The 19,707-nt window shown below is 49.7% G+C and overlaps 2 protein-coding genes across 3 annotated transcripts in view; one reads left to right on the forward strand and one right to left on the reverse strand.

Annotated features, from left to right (window-relative positions):
* LOC101156553 (MORN repeat-containing protein 4) overlaps positions 1–566 on the reverse strand; it is a 29,066-nt gene extending 28,500 nt beyond the window's left edge. The window contains exon 1 of the mRNA XM_004065475.4: positions 411–566. The gene's annotated coding sequence lies outside the window, so the exon portion shown is untranslated. The remainder of the gene's footprint in view (positions 1–410) is intronic.
* Positions 567–1,371: 805 nt separating this feature from the next.
* The window catches only part of lcor (ligand dependent nuclear receptor corepressor), an 84,441-nt gene continuing 66,105 nt past the window's right edge, over positions 1,372–19,707 (forward strand). For both annotated transcript variants that reach the window (XR_002873539.1, XM_023956803.1), the window contains exon 1: positions 1,372–2,377. Coding sequence is in view for 1 of the 2 variants with exons in the window: in XM_023956803.1 (XP_023812571.1) it covers positions 2,281–2,377 (97 nt within the window). In the remaining variant the exon portion in view is untranslated. The remainder of the gene's footprint in view (positions 2,378–19,707) is intronic.

Here is a 19,707-nt window from a genome sequence, read left to right on the forward strand (position 1 = left end):
AACAGTGTAAACACGGTGGTGGTAGTATGATGTTTTTACGGCCAAAACCTTCATTCATAGTTGTGTTCAGTTCAGTTACACAGGTTAAATAAAGGCATGTAGTGGTCGTTCCCCTTTGCTTTGCGGGTCTTTGAACAGGACAGTTGCATTCAGGAGCATCAAACTAACGTTCAGGAAAGGGAGGAAGGGAAGGGAAACAACAACAACAACAACAAAAGCCCAACTGCGGCCCGTTTCTTGTTTCAATAATTGCTGCTCCTGTTAGATTTCACGGGAGGAGGAGTGAGCATCCCTCCACCGAATGTTGCCACAGTAACGGCGCCTTATCCCTCTCATCCTGCCGGCGTGACGCCTTCACGGACACAGCGGCGCGCGGAGCGGGCCCGAAGGAAGAAAGCGAAAACCTTTACCTGCTTCTGTTTTTTTAGAGACAAATCCCTCCTTTTTCGTTACATCCTTGACAACAACTCGGCAGGTGGAGGCTTTCTGTTCCTGTCGTTGATAGTTTTTAGCTCCTTTTCACCCCCGTCGCAGTTCCCTGGCGGAGCTGCCTCAGCGGCTTTCCCAGGCGGCGCCTTCAGATTGGCTGTTATTGCTCCACCTCGATACAAGGCAGCTTCTCATTGGCCGATCCGGCGGGCCGCCCAGCCTGCCGCGGCAGCCATCTTTGTCGAGGGCATCGGGTCCAAGCACTTAATTAGCCGAAGTGGCTGTGTGTGGAAGCGTTTGCCCTTCCCTTTTCCTCTACTTAATGTGAGACCGGCGTCTCTGCTGCCCCATAAAATAACGGAGAGACTCCCGTTAACGACACGCTGTCATCTCACGGTTCAATTTGGTGATTAGACCCGCGTTTTGGCCACTTTTACACAACTTGATTTATTCGTTTTTTAATGCTCTGAAACAGCTGCACGGGGGTGACTGGAATTCAGGGCCACACACTCTACATAATTAACCCAAACTTAAATGAATCAGAAAAATCAAGGTGACCCAAAAAAAAAATCACCGCTAAATGTGGTTCGTTTCTCGGAAGAAAATTCCCATCAGATCATTAAAGGAAACATTTGACCAAATTCCATGTTTTAGTCGGAACAAACAGTTTTATTTTTCTGCTGTTTTACTTTAAAGAAATATGCAGAAGTGGGAATCAGAGAACCTGAAATCATGTGTAAAAAAATCCCCCAAAGCAGCAGTTATTTTAAATCACTTGAAATTAACAGACTTCAAGAAAAAACATTTTAAAAATTAAGTGAGAAAGAGTTTGTAATGTGAGCCAAAAAGCAAAATCCTTTTATATAATAAATATTTGTGCCAGAAAAACAGGAACAATGACACATTTTCAAGGTAATGCAGATCTTTTACGCTTTTAAATAAGAATTTGCTCATAAAAATGTTCACTATGAAAACATTTGGATTATTTCTCTAATGTGCTATTTATGTTGGGATTTATTTATGACTTTCTTTTTGGAGCAAGACTAATTCTTGCGTTTCGGTGGTTTCATTTGAACTACTTATTTATTTAACCCAACAAAATGTTATTCCCTTTTTAACCCCAGAGTTGGGTTATTTATAACGATGGAGTTTTAAGAGACATTTTAATCCAAAAACGGTCAAACTCTTTTTTTTATCTCATAATTTTTTCATTTCTACTTAATGAAAGTTTGTTTTTCTTTTTGCTACCTAATGGTTTCTGGAACCCCCCCCATCCCCTGGAGACGTTTCCAGCTCAGCTCAGTGTGGACTCTGCAGGTCACGTGTTCAGTCTAAAGCGACCTCGAGGTCAGTTGGTGCCGGAAATGAGACTTTAAGAGAATATTTTGCTGTAATCCAACATGACGTGTTGGCTTTTCGAAGCCCCGTTCTGGGCGCGTGAGGGTTTCCTACGCGCATCCTGGAGTTTGGAGAAAAACGCGCGCGTGCTGCCCTGAACGGTGCGCGTTTCAATCCGCGCGGCACTCCCTCGCCCTTTGACACACATTGCATTAAGCCACGATGAGTTTGGAGCGCAGGCGCCATGTGCTCTTCTTTATCCAGCCCTAAAAGAGACAAACATCCCGGTGACCAATGGTAGCGCGCGCGCGCGCGCGCAGAGATGCTGGCGGAGTCTGAGGGGAGGGGGCACTTTCGGTGGGTGGGACGAGCGGCGGTATAGAAAGGGGGATGCTGCAGCCCCGTCCCCTTCATATCTCTCTCCACCCAGCCCTAGAATAAAAAGCACCGGTGACGTGCGCGCAGGGAAGCACCCAGCAGTATGTGCGCGCCCACGGGAGGGGCCGATAGAAAATGGCGAGTCTGTGCAAAAGGCAGCAATGCACGATAGAGAGGCGCGGCTTTCGGCAGGAACTTGACTCTTGGAGGCACAAACTCATTCACTGTGTAGGTAAGCTCGCTTGGAATAGTGTGTGTGCGTGTGGATGGCAGGGATGCGCCGCTCGCGCGCTCTTCCCTCCCCCGGCTCCTTGGGGTGTCCGGAGCGGGGAGCCGGGCTGAGGCGGCTCCTGCGGGGGCAGCGTGAAGCTGTCATTTTCTGGCTGAGCTCGGTCCGCCCCCCCCCCCACCCGGACCGGACCCAAACATTTCAGCTCCAAGTTTTCGGGGTCTCGTTCTTGCGCGTTTTTACGCGCGAGCCGTGAGTCTGTGAGCGGAAGTGCCGTTCCGCGAGGATGTGGGGGGCTCGGGGCTGGGGGTCATTTTGTAGACATTTTTCCATTCCTGTTTATTTATTGTAAGCAGTGCTCGTGACGTGTGCAGATGGAGCTGCGCCTCGGCCAATCAGCTGCGGCTCTATAGGCCGGCGCGTTCCCGGATTGAGTTTCGGATGCGCGCTCCCGAGCTGGAAGCCCCCCTCCTCTGCCGCTGCCCTGGAAATCGGCTTTTGGGAGCGCGCATTGCTGCATTGGGGGAAATGTCAGTGAAAAGGATGTTTTGGGGGAAGGTGGCCTCGCTGCTGGGGGGCTACGGGACGGTGGCGCGCGCTGCTGCGGGATCCGCGGCGGGTTGTGAAGACTTGTTGAAATGATGCGGCAGAAACAGCGCGGAGTTCGTGCGGGTTTTTTTGGGAAGTGGGAATGACGGGACACGTCCGTCTTTGTCTCCGTAGATCCCGTGGATCTGCTCCCGTCAACATCCATTCCTTTGCGTTTCCACTCAGGTTGCGGGTTTGTTGTTGTTGTTTCTAATCCTGCCCCCCCCCCCCCCCCATGCAGCCCCTGTCTTGTGCCATAAACTCAATGTATTCTGGTTTTCCTGATCACTCCCTCCTGGGCCGGGGTCTCCTGCCCTCCTCTGTGGTTCCGGGCTGCAGTGGGTTGTTCCTCTGCGGTTTCTGTTTAGATCTTGGTTTGTGACCTGTCACCTTCTTAACACCCCCCCCCCCCTCCTGATATCTGATTCCACGGGTGATGCTGTTCTGATAAAGGATTCTGGATCAGAGGATCTGGTCAACTCTGACCTTCAGGGGTCGTCCAGCGTGAAGCAAACAGCTTCCAGATGTTCTTTGCTCCCTAAAAGTCAGTCCAAGTGTTTTGTTGCTGCTGCTGCTGTTCAAAGGTTTAGTGGGTCACCTGCAGCATTTGGCCCCTCCCCCTTACATGATTTGGAGGCTTGCAGTTGAGATCTGAAAGGTCTTTAGAGATGCTGAGCTCCTGCAGGCCTCCTCCTCCTCCTCCTGAGGGGTTGATCCTGGGGGGTGACAAAGTGTGAATCTGAGGGTCGCATCTCCAGAAAAGGTGAAACTACCAGTCAGGTGTGTTTTTTTTCTTTTTTTCCGGCCGTGATGCTTCTTTTGGAGGCTTCAGGAAGCCTGGGAGCAGCTGTCATCGGGGGGGGTGCGCTGGAAGAAGGTCAAGCGCCGTTTTTGTGGCGTGTCGACACGCGGAGCCTCGTCTTCCCGCCCGGCGCTGCTCTGTTAATAAAGTCGGGCCTATATGCCACAGAAAGGTTAACATTATTAGTTGGTAGCAATTACAGGCCGGCTGCTCGTCGCTTCTTCGTCGCACGTTCTGGTGGAGGGCTCCTGATTGCTTGGGTGGGGGTGGGGGGCAAAGGTGTTGGAAGCTCTTTTGCTTCAGTTGAGGATGCTCTCAGCCCGGACGGGTCAAACTTTATCGATCTCACAGAGGGACAAGAAACTGATCAACAAAAACAAACATCAATACGTCAAGAGATAAACGAGGGATTTTTAACCACCTGAGAGTCATACGGAGGAGATGTGCAGACTGATGCAGTAGTAGTCCCTACACTGGGGGGTCCTCCACCTCCTCCATGGAGCAGCCCGGGACAGAGCTCTGCAGATCCGCTTCCCTTTCCTCTCAGCTGATGGAGGCGCTGTAATTGTTCAGGAGGATGGAGTGATGAGGACAGAGAGGAGACTGGACGGGTCGGACTTGTTTCTTCCTAATGAAGCCATTATCAGAACAAAGCTGATTAATCTGGTCGCAGGTCGCAGGTCCGGGCCACCTGTAAGTGCTCATTACTGTCACGTAATTAGCGTCTCGGTCCTGTGGGCCGCATGTTTCCAGTTAATTTCCTCTTGTTTACTGATTAATGAACGAGTTGGAAGAAATTCGTGCTAATGCTGCGAGCGGGTCCTCGGCCGGCAGAAGATTCCTCCAATTAGATCCGAAGCGCAGGGGGCCAGATGATCCAGGAGGTCAGCGAGTGAGCAGGACCCCCCTCCCCGATCCGTGTCAGTTTATCCGTCCGTATATCAGCCCGGCGTCCCTCGATTACCAGCTGAGCTGACGGTCAAATCCACACAATCCCCCCCGTCCCACCTCCCACCCGAGCAGACAGCTTTTCCTGCGGTAATGGACAGATGGACGCCCCCAGAGAGCGGCCCGCTACTTTCTCATCTCGCTAATTCTTTTTCTCTGAGAAGGAAAACAAAACATGGAGCTGGTGGGGTGGGGAGGGAGGGAGGGGGGGCGTTCGACCAGACCGAATGCCAGCACTGCCACATGCCACCCCCTCGTGCACACGTACGTGCACGGCGGCCTCTCAGGGCCGCTCAATCGGTGCCAACCGGGAGCCCCCCGTCAGGAGACGTGCTGCTCTCTTTGGGTTGGGGGTGGGGTGTCAATTGCAATCTGTGGAAAAATGCCCCCCCCCCACTGGCACAGAGTGCACGTGGACAGAAGGTGTTTCACTTTGGCGGCGCCTGGAGGCCTCGGACGCCGTCCCTCTGATTCCCCCCTCGGCGTCCTTTCATCCTCCTGCACGGATTCGTCTCCAAAGACAAAAGTCTTTCATGTTGTTTTTGCAGCAGAGAAAAAGCAACTTTTGAAGGACAAAGACGGCGAACAGGAAGCTGCAATAAAAAAAAGGAAAAGCTTGTTTTTCTGTTTACCTAAAAGATAAAGGCAGCACTTTGTTCTCCCTTTCCTTGACTATTTTAAAGCAGGAGTCTGTAAACATAAAGTTAGGTGCTAATTATTGCGTGTGACCATCTTCCACACGGATCTTTGTGCCATGAGAAGCTGGGGGGGGGGGACGCCGGGCGCCGTTTGAACACTTCAGAATAAAATCTGCCCACGGCTTTCAGATGACACGATGCTTCCCTTCAAACTCTGCTTTCATTTTGGAGCTCCACCGAATCCAGAAAAAAGATCCACATTCACACGGAAACTCTTTCTTTCACTCGTTTTAGAGGTCTTTGAATTTGTTTGTGTGTTTTTATTTTGGAATTATTTCTGTTTTGCTGATCCAGAAAAGTTCCAAAGATCTTCTAAACCTGCTTTTCTGCTCCTTCCTCCTCCTTTCGGTCCGAGCCGCGACCAAAGTCCTCCTGTGCCTTAAACTCTGTACACATTGTTCCTGACTCAACCCAAAATTTATGTAAGTGCTCCATTGTGTGCACGTGTGTGTGTGTGTGCACGTGCGTGTGTGAGTGCACGTGTGTGTGTGTGTTTTCATGAGTTACTTTTGTTTTGGGAGCTGTCAGACGTCCTCGGTACAGTTCTTCAGGTTTTAATACCATGTGGGCTCATGCATGGCTTGGAGTTTGTGTTTAGAGTACACACACACACACACACACACACACACACATGAAGGGGTGAGGTGTCGAGGCTTTGGAGCTGCAGGAATGTTTACTCAGTCCCGCCTTTGCTGAATTCCTTCTTGTTCTTCTACGGTGGCTGCTTTTGTGTGCAAGGTCATATTTGAGCAATCTGCTTTCCACGCCGTTTGATGAATGGCGCCCGAGTGCGCACTTCTGCCCTGCTGAGGAGGAACCTCAGACCTTGAACTTGAGGACATTTTTGGAAAGCGAGGACATTTTGTTCTGAGGACTCGTCTGCTCGGAGCTGCAGGAGGGTTAAGACCCGGTTAATCGCTGTAGTTGTGGTGATTAAGCTGCAGGAATGTGGTGTTATTTGAAGAAACGGCGTCTCCCATCTTCCCTTTATCCCTCAGAATAATGCATTCATGGAATTAAAGAGTGTGTCATTCACTTTTAATTAATACTAAGTAGCACCTGAGTTTTTCTGAACAAGACGAAGCGGCTAATGAGATAATAATGGGGTTAAGCGTGGGTAAGCTGTCACGGTTCAGAGTTAAAGGGACAGGCGTGCGCACGTGTCTGCTCACAGTTCCAATAGAATAGAAGATATTATTAGCGACTCGACGTCCAAATGTCAACACCATGAGACACAATGAAATATCATTTTGAATTAAAGTCCAACACAAATGAAAAACTTTGTTTAGAAAAGGCGTCTTTTCTCTGGAAGAATAAAGTTCATGAAAGTTTTTTTACTCTAAAGTTGTATATTTTCTTCAGCGGGTTTTTGGACAGTTTTTTTAAGCTTCCATCCCATAATGAGCAAAAGAGAAAAATAATCCTACTTTTTGTGTTTATTTCTGCTCAGCATTCATGGCGTTTTGCTGCTATTGTTCCATCCTCACAAAAGTGGGCGGTGTCAAACGTTTGGCTTCTCCTTTGCCGTCTGTTTCCATAGCAACCATAATGTGTCGACCATAAATACGCCTGCCTGTTACTGAGCGTGCTGCCTGTTGAAGGCGCGGCTGAAGGCGGTCGGATGGACGGATGCGGTCGTGGTCTTCCAGAGCCGCAGAAGGGCCGGCGAGAAAGCATCAAGACATTTTATCGCCTGTTAAAGTTGAAGATGAGGTCAAAGGTCGCATATATATATCATATTTCATCAAAACAACAATCTGTTGTTTTTTCAAAGTTTAAAAACTGTTTTAGTTTGTAAAAAGTTTCCAAACTAAAACCCGAAATTAGGCTTTTGATTTTCAGAATAAGAGTTTAAAGGGTGAGCCACAGCTGGGGCTTTTGTTCTGAAAATCCGCCGGCAGCTTTCATGGTTCCTCCGAAAACAGCCATCAAAGGCTCTTGATGAAGTTAGCGTGTGCCAGTCCACATCTGCTCAGCCTCACTGCAACCGGGTCACACTTTGCTGTTGCTGTGCGTTTCCACGGTAACAGCAAGTCATCACCTCGGTGTGCTCAGGCGACAACTTCTTATTGACCACAAAAAACAAAATAAATCGCTGATGAAACATTTACTGTTTGGGTTTTGGAAAGCCGTGATGATGCAGTTCCTCTTTTAGCTCTTTTCAGTTTTCTGGAAACGTTTCTAAACATCCAGGTGTGACTCAGGAAAAGCTGAGGCGTTTTCTGCGTTTCAGTCAAACTGTGTTGTCACACTCTGTTTGGGTCCAGATCTGCTCCAGATCTCTCGGTCACGCCGCGATGAACGTCCCAGAGTTTACAGATGTGACCTTGAGATAACGTCACCTTGGACAGCATCACGTTCACACCTGAAAGTCACAGTCTGCTGGCAGGCAGGTGAGACGCCAGCAGGTCAGCGTCTCTGCTCTGATCAGCATTTGATCCGCTTTTTATTAAATGGCGATGAGGCGCTGCTTAGAGAGGAACAGCTCACCGTGTTTTTAGGTTACAGTTGAAAGGTAGGGGGCGGAGCCTCTGTGAGTGGGCAGGAAGTCACGTGGGGCATTAGATTCTGCATGCCACATGCAGACTCCCAACGTCAAAACATTGACGTGATCAGTGCAAGATGCATCCTGGGAAACGTAGTCCCCGAACGCAGAGCCAGATGAGTGAGGCGGAACAATAGAGAGGCGGCGAGGGCTGGGGGGGGAGGGCCGCTTCGGGAAGGTACGCCGCTTTTGTGCGGCGGCAAACCCTGAGAGGACACATGACGGATGAGGTTTGCACAACCAATGATGCGGAAACAAAAGGCAATTATTTGCAATTCAAAGGCTGAAAGGGAGCGGATGGGGATTGGGTCCGGGGCTGATCTGAAACCTTTGCTGCTGACTCAGAACCCGGGACCCGCTAATGATTCAACCAGGATCTCTAAAGACATTAGAGGAGTCATGGAACAGCAGAATTTACACGCCAGAAAGGATCTTTTATATTTAAAATGCTGTTTTTTAGAGTTTTTCTAGAGTATTTCCTCAGGAAATCTGATGGGAAAATGACAGCATCTGGTTTTCTGTCTGTGGTTTCCCACAGAGCCTGCTGGAACAGCGCCGCTGTTTTCCGTCTTTCAGCAGCTCCAGATAAGATAAGGACGGAGAAGTGGCCGCTCGGCTCCGAGCTCCTGGCCTTTATCAGGATTAGTCATGCAATAAAACCAAAGCGGAGAACAATTAACTTGATTTAAAAGAAAATAGTGGCTAACATTACTGCATTCAAACCAGAGGAATGACAGCAGGTGAAGTTTGGTGCTGAGGAGAAACCCTCTGGAGGCGTCTGGGTAACGCGTGGCCTCCTAACGAGTTCAGCGGCGGTGTCGCTGAAAATCCAATCAGCGCTTTATGCTTTCATTCAGATTGTTAACCTTTGACCTGCAGCATAACCAGCTAGAGAACTAATCTGCCAACAAGCCGACGGGGGAAGGAAATGTGTGATGCTGCGGGCGCCTTGCAGCAGCAGCAGCAGGCCTCGTAACCCGGCGTGGCGCTGCGGCGCCCTGCAATCAGCCGCTCGGAGGAAGTGCAGCGGGGAAACGGGTCAACAAACCGACGAGGGAATCATTAACGAGAGTCCCGACACCTTCACCTGGAAGGTGTTTTGACAGGCTGCTGCGGCGCTCGGGAAGAAGTCCGTCCATATATATGCTTACGCAGAGGTCAAACACGTGACCTGCTGGTTCACCTGCAGGCGGCGTCAAACAAACACGCCAAAAGTTTTCCAGTAAATCCAAACATCTGTGATCAGAAGCTCCACCTGCGTTTCTTCATCTCCTGTGGTCAGGAGTGTCTCCCTCGTCGTCCTCACAGTCTCCCTCTTTAGTTGTCCCTGTTCACCATGTCTGCAGAGATGTGGCTGTGGTTCAGCGTCCTCACGACTTCCTGCTTTTGACTCCTTATACCGCCTGTCCCCGTCAGGGTTGTTGAAAAGGCGTCGTTGTGCGAGAGTCGGAGCCCCAAAGATGGCGTCTGCGGGGTGCGTCGCGGCCCGACTCCCATCGCCGGAGGAAGACTGACCTCCCTGTCGCTCCCCAAAGCAGAGTGGGCGGAGCTAAACCTCAGAGAACAAGCCGGCGCCTGTTCGGACAAAGACGTGCTGTCTTGTTGGAGAAGAGCTGGACTCGTGTTTTCCTGAGACAATGCCACCGCGTCTGACTCCACAGATGTTTATTCACAGCAGGAATGTTCTGAAGTTCATGCTGAAGGAACGATTTGAGCCAAAAATCCAATTTGTTCAAGTTCTAAAATCAGCTTTAAATCTCTGGCATGAATAATCTGCAAGGATTCGCCGGACATTTCACCATTAGGGACATTTTAGAGGAATAAAACTCCACAAAAAGCGACAACACCAGGTCTGAGGGGCCTTTGTGTCTGATTGGAGAGCAGCAGCACAGTATTGAAGTACTGCAGTATCACAGTATCAAAGCAACAGAGTATCACAGCTTCGCAGTACTGAAGTATTGCAGTATCACAGCATCACACGGTGCAGTTTTGTTGCATCGCAGTACTTCAACACTGGAGTATCACAGTACTGCAGTATCACAGTACTGGAGTATCACAGTACTGGAGTATCACAGTACTGCAGTATCACAGTACTGCAGTATCACAGTACTGCAGTATCACAGTACCTCATCCCTTCAGCACTGCAGTTTACCTGCATCGCAGTATTGCAGCATGCATTTGAATGACCGACTGCACACTCAGAACTACCTAAAGGTCACATCAATCACTCAAAATAAGTTATTTTTTAGGACGACTCTTGTTGTGAAGGCTGTCTCAAAGTGGTCTCAAAGTGGTCTCAAAGTGGTCTCAATCTAGATCCCGACTGATGAAGAGACTATCAGAGCGACTAGAGGACGTCTGGAAATTCCCAGCAGTCCGTGTTCTACAGCCGTTTACTAGAACTGAGATTGTTTTGTTCTTCTTCCTCCATCTGAAGATAGAGAACAACTTTGTTAGGTTTGCTGAGCATAAATAGAAACATAAATCATATCTGCGCCTCAGTTCCCTCACATGACCTCTATACGACCACATCGTGTGGAGCTATCCAGTGTTCTGGATTTCACTGGGATGTGGACATTGTCTGTGAATCCACTGCGTTCTGGTGAGGGGAGCGTCTAGAACATGTGGGCACAAACAGAATTTCAACTGATAAATTGTTCAAATGCAATGCATTGTGGTCTATATTCGCTTTTCTAGTGAACACAGAGGCTTCTGGGAAATTTCCTAAAAATGGAGAGCGACCTACAAAGTGCAGTAAGCAGGAAGTCATGGGGGACAGCTGTGGTTTTGGGGTCAAAAGTTGGATTTCCCGCTGCAGACGTTTGTGTTTCCTGTGAGCTGCACCTCATTCTCTGAGATTCAGAAGAAAAAAGAAACTTTTATCTTTGGATGAAACCATTTGTTGCTGTTTGTTCAGGGAGTCATTGACAGACTGCACCTTAGTGAATAATGATTAAGGAAAGAACCAGTGGAGAAAAACTGAAATCAGTTTTTGTTTAAACAAAGATGGAGACGTTTTGGGAATCGGATCTCCAGCTTTGGTCTTGTTTGCATCACGGCGTTCAGACATGTGACTACGGCGTTCGGACATGTGACCACGGCGTTCTGACGTGTGACTACGGCGTTCGGACATGTTACCACGGCGCTCAGACGTGTGACCACGGCGTTCAGACATTTGACAACTGCGTTCAGACATGTGACCACGGCGCTCAGACATGTGACCACGGCGTTCAAACATGTGACCACGGCGTTCAGACATGTGACCACGGCGCTCAGACATGTGACCACGGCGTTCAGACATTTGACAACTGTGTTCAGACATGTGACCACGGCGCTCAGACGTGTGACCACGGCGTTCAAACATGTGACCACGGCGTTCAGACATGTGACCACGGCGCTCAGACATGTGACCACGGCGTTCAAACATGTGACCACGGCGTTCAGACATGTGACCACGGCGCTCAGACATGTGACCACGGCGTTCAAACATGTGACCACGGCGTTCAGACATGTGACCACGGCGCTCAGACATGTGACCACGGCGTTCAGACATGTGACCACGGTGTTCATACATGTGACCACGGCGCTCAGACGTGTGACCACGGCGTTCAGACTTGTGACCACGGCGTTCAGACGTGTGACCACGGCGTTCAGACTTGTGACCACGGCGTTCAGACGTGTGACCACGGCGTTCAGACATGTGACCACGGCGCTCAGACGTGTGACCACGGCGTTCAAACATGTGACCACGGCGTTCAGACATGTTACCACGGCGCTCAGACATGTGACCACGGCGTTCAAACATGTGACCACGGCGTTCAGACATGTGACCACGGCGCTCAGACATGTGACCACGGCGTTCAGACATGTGACCACGGTGTTCATACATGTGACCACGGCGCTCAGACGTGTGACCACGGCGTTCAGACATGTGACCATGTCGTTCCGACATGTGACCACGGCGTTCAGACATTTGACCACGGCGTTCAGACATGTGACCACGGCGTTCAGACATGTGACCATGTCGTTCCGACATGTGACCACGGCGTTCAGACATGTGACCACGGCGTTCAGACATGTGACCACGGCGCTCAGACATGTGACCACGGCGTTCAGACATGTGACCACGGTGTTCATACATGTGACCACGGCGCTCAGACGTGTGACCACGGCGTTCAGACATGTGACCATGTCGTTCAGACATGTGACCACGGCGCTCAGACATGTGACCACGGCGTTCAGACATGTGACCACGGCGTTCAGACATGTGACCACGGCGCTCAGACGTGTGACCACGGTGTTCAGACATGTGACCACGGCGCTCAGACGTGTGACCACGGCGTTCAGACGTGTGACCACGGCGTTCAGACGTGTGACCACGGCGTTCAGACGTGTGACCACAGTGTTCAAACATGTGACCACGGCGCTCAGGCGTGTGACCACGGCGTTCAGACTTGTGACCACGGCGTTCAGACGTGTGACCACGGCGTTCAGACTTGTGACCACGGCGTTCAGACGTGTGACCCGGCGTTCAGACATGTGACCACGGCGCTCGTCCATTTGACCACGGTGCTCAGACGTGTGACCACGGCGTTCAGACATGTGACCACGGCGCTCGTCCATGTGACCACGGCGCTCAGACGTGTGACTACGGCGTTCGGACATGTGACCACGGCGTTAGGACATGTGACTACGGCGTTCGGACATGTGACCACGGCGCTCGTCCATGTGACCACGGTGTTCGACCGTGTGACCACGGCGTTCAGACATGTGACCTCGGCGTTCAGACATGTGACCACGGTGTTCAGACATGTGACCACAGCACTTGGACGTGTGACCAGGGTGTTCGGACGTGTTACCACGGCGCTCGTCCATGTGACCACGGCGCTCAGATGTGTGACCACGGCGTTCAGACATGTGACCTCGGCGTTCGGACATGTGACCACGGCGTTCAGACATGTGACTACGGCGTTCAGACATGTGACCACGGCGTTCGGACATGTGACCACGGCGTTCAGACATGTGACCACGGCGTTCAGACATGTGACTACGGCGTTCGGACATGTGACCACGGCGTTCAGACATGTGACCACGGCGTTCAGACATGTGACTACGGCGTTCAGACATGTGACCACGGCGTTCAGACATGTGACCACGGCGTTCAGACATGTGACCACGGCGTTCAGACATGTGACCACGGCGTTCAGACATGTGACCACGGCGTTCAGACATGTGACCACGGCGTTCAGACATGTGACCACGGCGTTCAGACATGTGACCACGGCGTTCAGACGTGTGACCACGGCGTTCGGACATGTGACTACGGCGTTCGGACATGTGACCACGGCGTTCAGACATGTGACCACGGCGTTCAGACATGTGACCACGGCGTTCAGACATGTGACTACGGCGTTCAGACATGTGACCACGGCGTTCAGACATGTGACCACGGCGTTCAGACATGTGACCACGGCGTTCAGACATGTGACTACGGCGTTCGGACGTGTGACCACGGCGTTAGGACATGTGACCACGGCGTTCGGACATGTGACCACGGCGTTAGGACATGTGACCACGGCGTTCAGACATGTGACCACGGCGTTCAGACATGTGACCACGGCGTTCAGACATGTGACCACGGCGTTCAGACATGTGACTACGGCGTTCGGACATGTGACCACGGCGTTCAGACGTGTGACCACGGCGTTCAGACATGTGACTACGGCGTTCGGACATGTGACCACGGCGTTCAGACATGTGACCACGGCGTTCAGACATGTGACCACGGCGTTCGGACGTGTGACCACGGCGTTCGGACATGTGACCACGGCGTTAGGACATGTGACCACGGCGTTCAGACATGTGACTACGGCGTTCGGACATGTGACCACGGCGTTCAGACGTGTGACCATGGCGTTCAGACATGTGACTACGGCGTTCGGACATGTGACCACGGCGTTCAGACATGTGACCACGGCGTTCAGACATGTGACCACGGCGTTCAGACATGTGACTACGGCGTTCAGACATGTGACAACGGCGTTCAGACATGTGACCACGGCGTTCAGACATGTGACCACGGCGTTCAGACATGTGACTACGGCGTTCGGACATGTGACCACGGCGTTCAGACATGTGACCACGGCGTTCAGACATGTGACCACGGCGTTCAGACATGTGACCACGGCGTTCAGACATGTGACCACGGCGTTCAGACATGTGACCACGGCGTTCAGACATGTGACCACGGCGTTCAGACATGTGACCACGGCGTTCAGACGTGTGACCACGGCGTTCAGACATGTGACTACGGCGTTCGGACATGTGACCACGGCGTTCAGACATGTGACCACGGCGTTCAGACATGTGACCACGGCGTTCAGACATGTGACTACGGCGTTCAGACATGTGACCACGGCGTTCAGACATGTGACCACGGCGTTCAGACATGTGACCACGGCGTTCAGACATGTGACTACGGCGTTCAGACATGTGACCACGGCGTTCAGACATGTGACCACGGCGTTCAGACATGTGACCACGGCGTTCAGACATGTGACTACGGCGTTCGGACGTGTGAGCCTGCGATGCTCCAAGCGCTCCAGAATCCTGCAGCTGTAAACTATTAAAGTTTGAACTCTTATCTGACAACAGCTTCCATAAACCTGAACAAAAAAGGCTTTTTTTTAAACGCCATAAATGACCAAAGTCTACCGTGTTCTCCGACGGTACCTTCTGACCTTTTAACCCCCCCTGGAAACTAATAATCCCAACAGAGCAAGGATGGAGGTTTGGATTTTTCTAAAGGTTTGCTAATCCCTCTAAAACAGCTGGCCACTACAGTTTCAGCAAATATTACTGGAGCAGAATGCAGTTGTTGAGGATTACTTCCAGCAAGGGATTACTGCATATTTGGTGGCCCAGTAGGTCTCTGTAAACTGAAGGAGGTGTTTGGGTTCACGGGAACGCCGGCACACGTCGGAGCCGGCAGGTTCCTGCCCCCCCATGATTCAGGTGAATGGAATGATCCGTTTGGAGACAAACGATTGGCATTTGTGACCATCTGATGAGTTTTTCCACTCGTTAATCCCCTCTTGGGTGAATTTTTTCCGCCGTCTGGTTGGACTGATTCTTCTCCTAAAAGTCAGATTGTTTCTTAGCAGACTGGTGTTCAGCCGCCCACACCTTCACTCCCACCTCGCTGACCATTACAGCTTCTTTGTCTTCAGCGTTCCCGCCGACGGCTTCTGCCTGCCTCTGGAGGAACGTTTGCTGCGTTTCATGCAGAGGTTTCCTTTTCAACGACGGCGTGTCGGGATTTTAATCCCACTTTCATCTACGCAGATCTGTCACTTTGGTCGTCTTTAAAAAAATGTTGTTTTTACCTTCAAAATTTCAAGTTTTGATTTCAAAAACTTTTTTTTGACACCTGACAAGCTGCTGATTGGTCTAGAATCTAGACCAATCAGCAGCTGTTTGATGGCAGAAATGTCACACTGAACTGAAACTTATGAGAGAAATTAAAGATGGGAAAAAGGCGAGATGAGACAGAACGCGTGAGAAAAAAACTTGTTGCAAATGCAAAAATATTTTTTACAAAGCAAAAAAAAAAAAGATTTTTGAAAGTAAAAAAGAAATTGCAAAAAAAATTGAAAGCAAAAAAAAAGACATTTGTTCAAAAATATTTAGAATTGTGAAAGGAAACAAAAAATTTGACAGCAAAAAAATTTAAAGTAGAAAAAAAGTGAAAGTAAAGGAACAGCATTTGAAAGCAAATATTTAATCTTTTCATTTGCAACGTGGTGTCATAATTATCACTCCATAGGTCTTTTAATCTTTTAATCTGCTTTCTTAAATGCGTCATTTTAAAGTTTTTGTTTGAAAATAATGAAAAAACAACAATGGAAAGTCCAACAATTTTTGCCAAAAAACTGTATTTTTAAATAAACCATCATTGTTTTTGTGGTCAGCAGACAGTGGACTCATAAATAATCGACTCACATCAATGAGATTTGGTGAGCAGACGGAAGGACAAGAACGCTTCCCTTTGAGGATTTTAACCTCCAATAACAAAAAGACGTTTTGGCGCCACGCTTTGGTAAAGCGCGGCTAATCTGTGCGATGTGAAGATCACGCGGAAGGCGTTCTTTCCATACTTTTAAAAGTGTTTTTTTTTTGTTTTTCTCCTTAAACACGATTCGTCCAATCCGTTCCTCTGAGGACTCGTCTTCGGCGGCGGTCCGTGTCCAACACAAATGAGCATTTAGCCGCAGTTTAACGCGGTTTGGCAAAACAAATTCTCCTTTTGATAGCATCTGTTTGTTCTCAGTATAATAATATCCAGACTAATTCAGTGAAAATGTTGAGGTTTGAGTTTAACGAGTGAAGAGAATCCATCAGAAGTCTTCCTTTATCCTCCACACTGAACAACGTCTTGTGTGATTAGAACTTCACAGAGACCTAAAAATGAGACCAAAGCGGTCCCTTCACGCGCATCAGTCAATCATCCAGATCTGGATGGGAGGACCAGCAGAGGACAAAGCTGCTCCTCACGCTTCCTTCGGCCTCCAGCGGGGGATGTGAGTCGTTAGCGCGTCAAACCTGGCAACGCAGCAGATCAGTTCTGGTTCCAGGGAGCAGCGGGACAGTAACATTTAATGTGATGCACCTTAACGCTCCCAAGCTTTTCCATCTGGCGTTGTCCCAGCACGGCTGGACGCGCGTGCGCACCCGCAGCTCCTGAGCACGCGGGCCAGCTGTGCGCCTCCGTGTGTGTCCCTGTCACCTCCGCTGAGGTGGAGGGAGCTCCTCTCCTCTCCTCTCCTCCCCTCCTTCCTGGAGGACCTCTCTCTAACTTCATATTTTCTGACACCTCCCTCAGAAGGACTGTGCGTGCTCGCGCGCGCGCGTGTCTAGACTCGCGCTCGGCAGCCGCAGCTCCAGATATTTTTCTGCCAGACTTAATTGAGGCGTGGGCTGCAGCTTTTTCTTTATACACATTTTCCTATTGTTGGCGTTTCTTCAGGGCTGGAGGTTCAGAATATTCCAGAACAAGCTCAGCCTCTGCAGGCCGCGCGCGCGCACATGTTCAGGTGACACCTGTCCTTCCGGTGTTTTGGCTCAAAATCTGAAAGAAAAAAATAAAAATCATTTTTTTAAATCTTTAAAGAAAAGTATTCTTTTTTAAGGCTGGGATGTTTGGGTTGGAAGTGTGTCATTTCATTAAAGTTTTTATTATCATTTAAAGTGATTTTTTAAGCGTGGAGGCCACGCCCCCGTGGCGAATGGGCGTGGCCGGCACGTGCGTTTTCAGATTCCATCTTCCAAACGGGCTTTTTTGATGAACACAATGGCGGCTCTGTGAGCGGCGGAGGCCCGTGCTAATGCATGGAAGGGTCAGGATCAGAAAAACAAATTCCTTTGAAATTTCATCTTAAAACAGAAAGGCGTGAGGTGGGCGGGCTTACGGAGGTGGGCGGGGTTTTTATTTGGCTGGAGGTTAAATTCTGGGAAGACCCTCCGACTGCTAGTTTTTCCCCAAAACTGGATGAACGAAGTTCTCTCAGAGGAAAACTTCAACTCCCAAGAAGCATTGCGGTGAGAAACTTTAGTCAATCTGAAAGTTTATTCTATGATTATTTGTTTGACAAATTTAAATGTAAACTGGATTAAAATGGCATTAAAGGAAGATTTGTTTGTTAATGAGTTTTGTAAAACATTTTTAAAATTCTCTGCAAATATATTTTAGGCTTTTTTTTAAAAACGGTCAGTTATTTTTTTCTACATTCACTGTAATTTTTTAGAATTTTTTTTAAATTGTGTCTCAAATTTCCCACAATGCAAAGCTTTTTACTGTGAAGTTTATAAGAGTTTATTTTAGAGGGACCCCCCCCCCCATGTTTACTTGCTGTTATTTATTTTCTGTTTAAACGTTTAAAGTTTATAAAAATGTTTTTTTATGGGCTTCCTTTTAGAAGTCAGTGTTGCGTTCAGGGACATCAGGGAAACTTCAGGCAGAAACACTTTGTTCCTGCGGCTTCGTCCAGGTTGTCTGGAGGTGTCGCTTCAGAAAACAATGGCGGGCGGGGGGGCTGTGCAGCGGCACCATTTGAATCCGAGGTCGGCGCAACGAGCGGCTGTGGCTCCAACAGAAGAGCGGGAAAACATGGCTGCCCCCCCCCAAACACGTGTCACCGTCAGTCACTTTCAGGGGTGACGGCGAGCTTTGTGATAGGACCGCCCTCTTCTTGGGACCCCCCCACTTTCAGTTTAAGGACAAACATGGGGAGGTAATTAACCTGGGGGGAGGAGGGGGGTGCAATTAAGGTGGAGCATAATAGTGATAATAATGTAAAGGGGGGGGCTTGTAGGCTGCTGTGTTGATATTCAGGCCCAGAGCTGCTTGCTGCCCCCCCACCCGTGCACGTATGTGCACATGCGAGAGTCCACTGCAACGTTGGTTTGCAGAAAGAGCGAAATTAACGAGCTGCTGCAGGGCTGCATGGTAGGGGTCAGTGTGTGTGTCCCTGCCCCCCTCCCACCAACCCCTGAGTGTGCAGGTGAACCGCCCCCTCCTTCCTGCATCTCCCCCGCCCCCTACTTCCGGTCTACACATAGGAAGACCTCATCAGTGCATTAACGTGACGGCTCCACGCGTGTTCAGGCTCTTATGTGTGTGTGTGTGTGTGGGGGGGGGGGGGGGGTCCAAATATTCAACTGTTTGGTACTAAAGAGACCCCCCCCCTTCCCCCCAACCAGACTACAGTGCACATAGTTCTGCTCTGGAACCAAACCTGTAGAAACTAATGGGGGGGTTTGCAAAGCTGCTGTTCTCCGCTTCTGAATCCGTTGGAATTCTGGAAATTCCTTCGTTCTTCTGTGAGTTTCCGGTAGTTTAAGGAAGGGAACCACTGGAACTCTTCGACCATTTAGGAAACTAACACGCCTCCATCCGATTCTGATGCAGACAAACGTTTGTGTCTCTTCACTTAAAGTACCATAAAGACGTTTTTCTCTGCTTTGGTATCCGTTGGAGTTTCACAGAGACCCCCCACCCCTAACCACTAGAAAGTAAATAGTGCGGCACGTGGTGCCCTGAATTCTAAAAGCAGTTCGGACACCACGCTCACCATGTCGTCATTGAAGTTAATATCTAATTAAAATGAGCGTTTTATGACGACTATTTATGAGTCCACTGTCTTCTGAAGATGAAAACCGTGATGGTTTTTTATAAAAATACATTTAAAAGCATTTTTCTGGCAGAAATTGTTCCGACGCAATGCATTGTGGTCTATATCTGCTGATCTAGGGAGCAGGGATGCACACTGGTTTTTTGCAGAGACTTCTGGGAAATTTCCAGGCTCTGGATTTTGGAATTGTAGATCCGAACAACACTAGCAAATGGCAAACAGACTGTGTGGTGAGCAGGGAAGGAATTCAGACACAACCACGGTCAACGTTTGCCCGGTAGCTAAAGCTTCGCTGTCAAAGGGTTCAGTACCTCCCCCATGTGGGCGGGGTCATTCTTCCTAATGCTTCCTGCAGTTTTCTGACAAGGCGTCGCCCAGGCTCACCCATCCCGGTCCATTTAGGGTGTGGTGGAACTTAAAACCCATATCTACTTTTGGGACGCCACCTAGTGGAGACACTTGAAATCAGAGGAGAGACGGACGGACCACGCTGAGGAAAAACCCACGAAGACGGACCTCTGGATTCTGTTTCCAACCCAAAAACTCCCAAAGGAGACGTTTCT

Source organism: Oryzias latipes, chromosome 1 (assembly GCF_002234675.1).
Source record: "Oryzias latipes chromosome 1, ASM223467v1".
NCBI lineage: Eukaryota > Metazoa > Chordata > Actinopteri > Beloniformes > Adrianichthyidae > Oryzias > Oryzias latipes.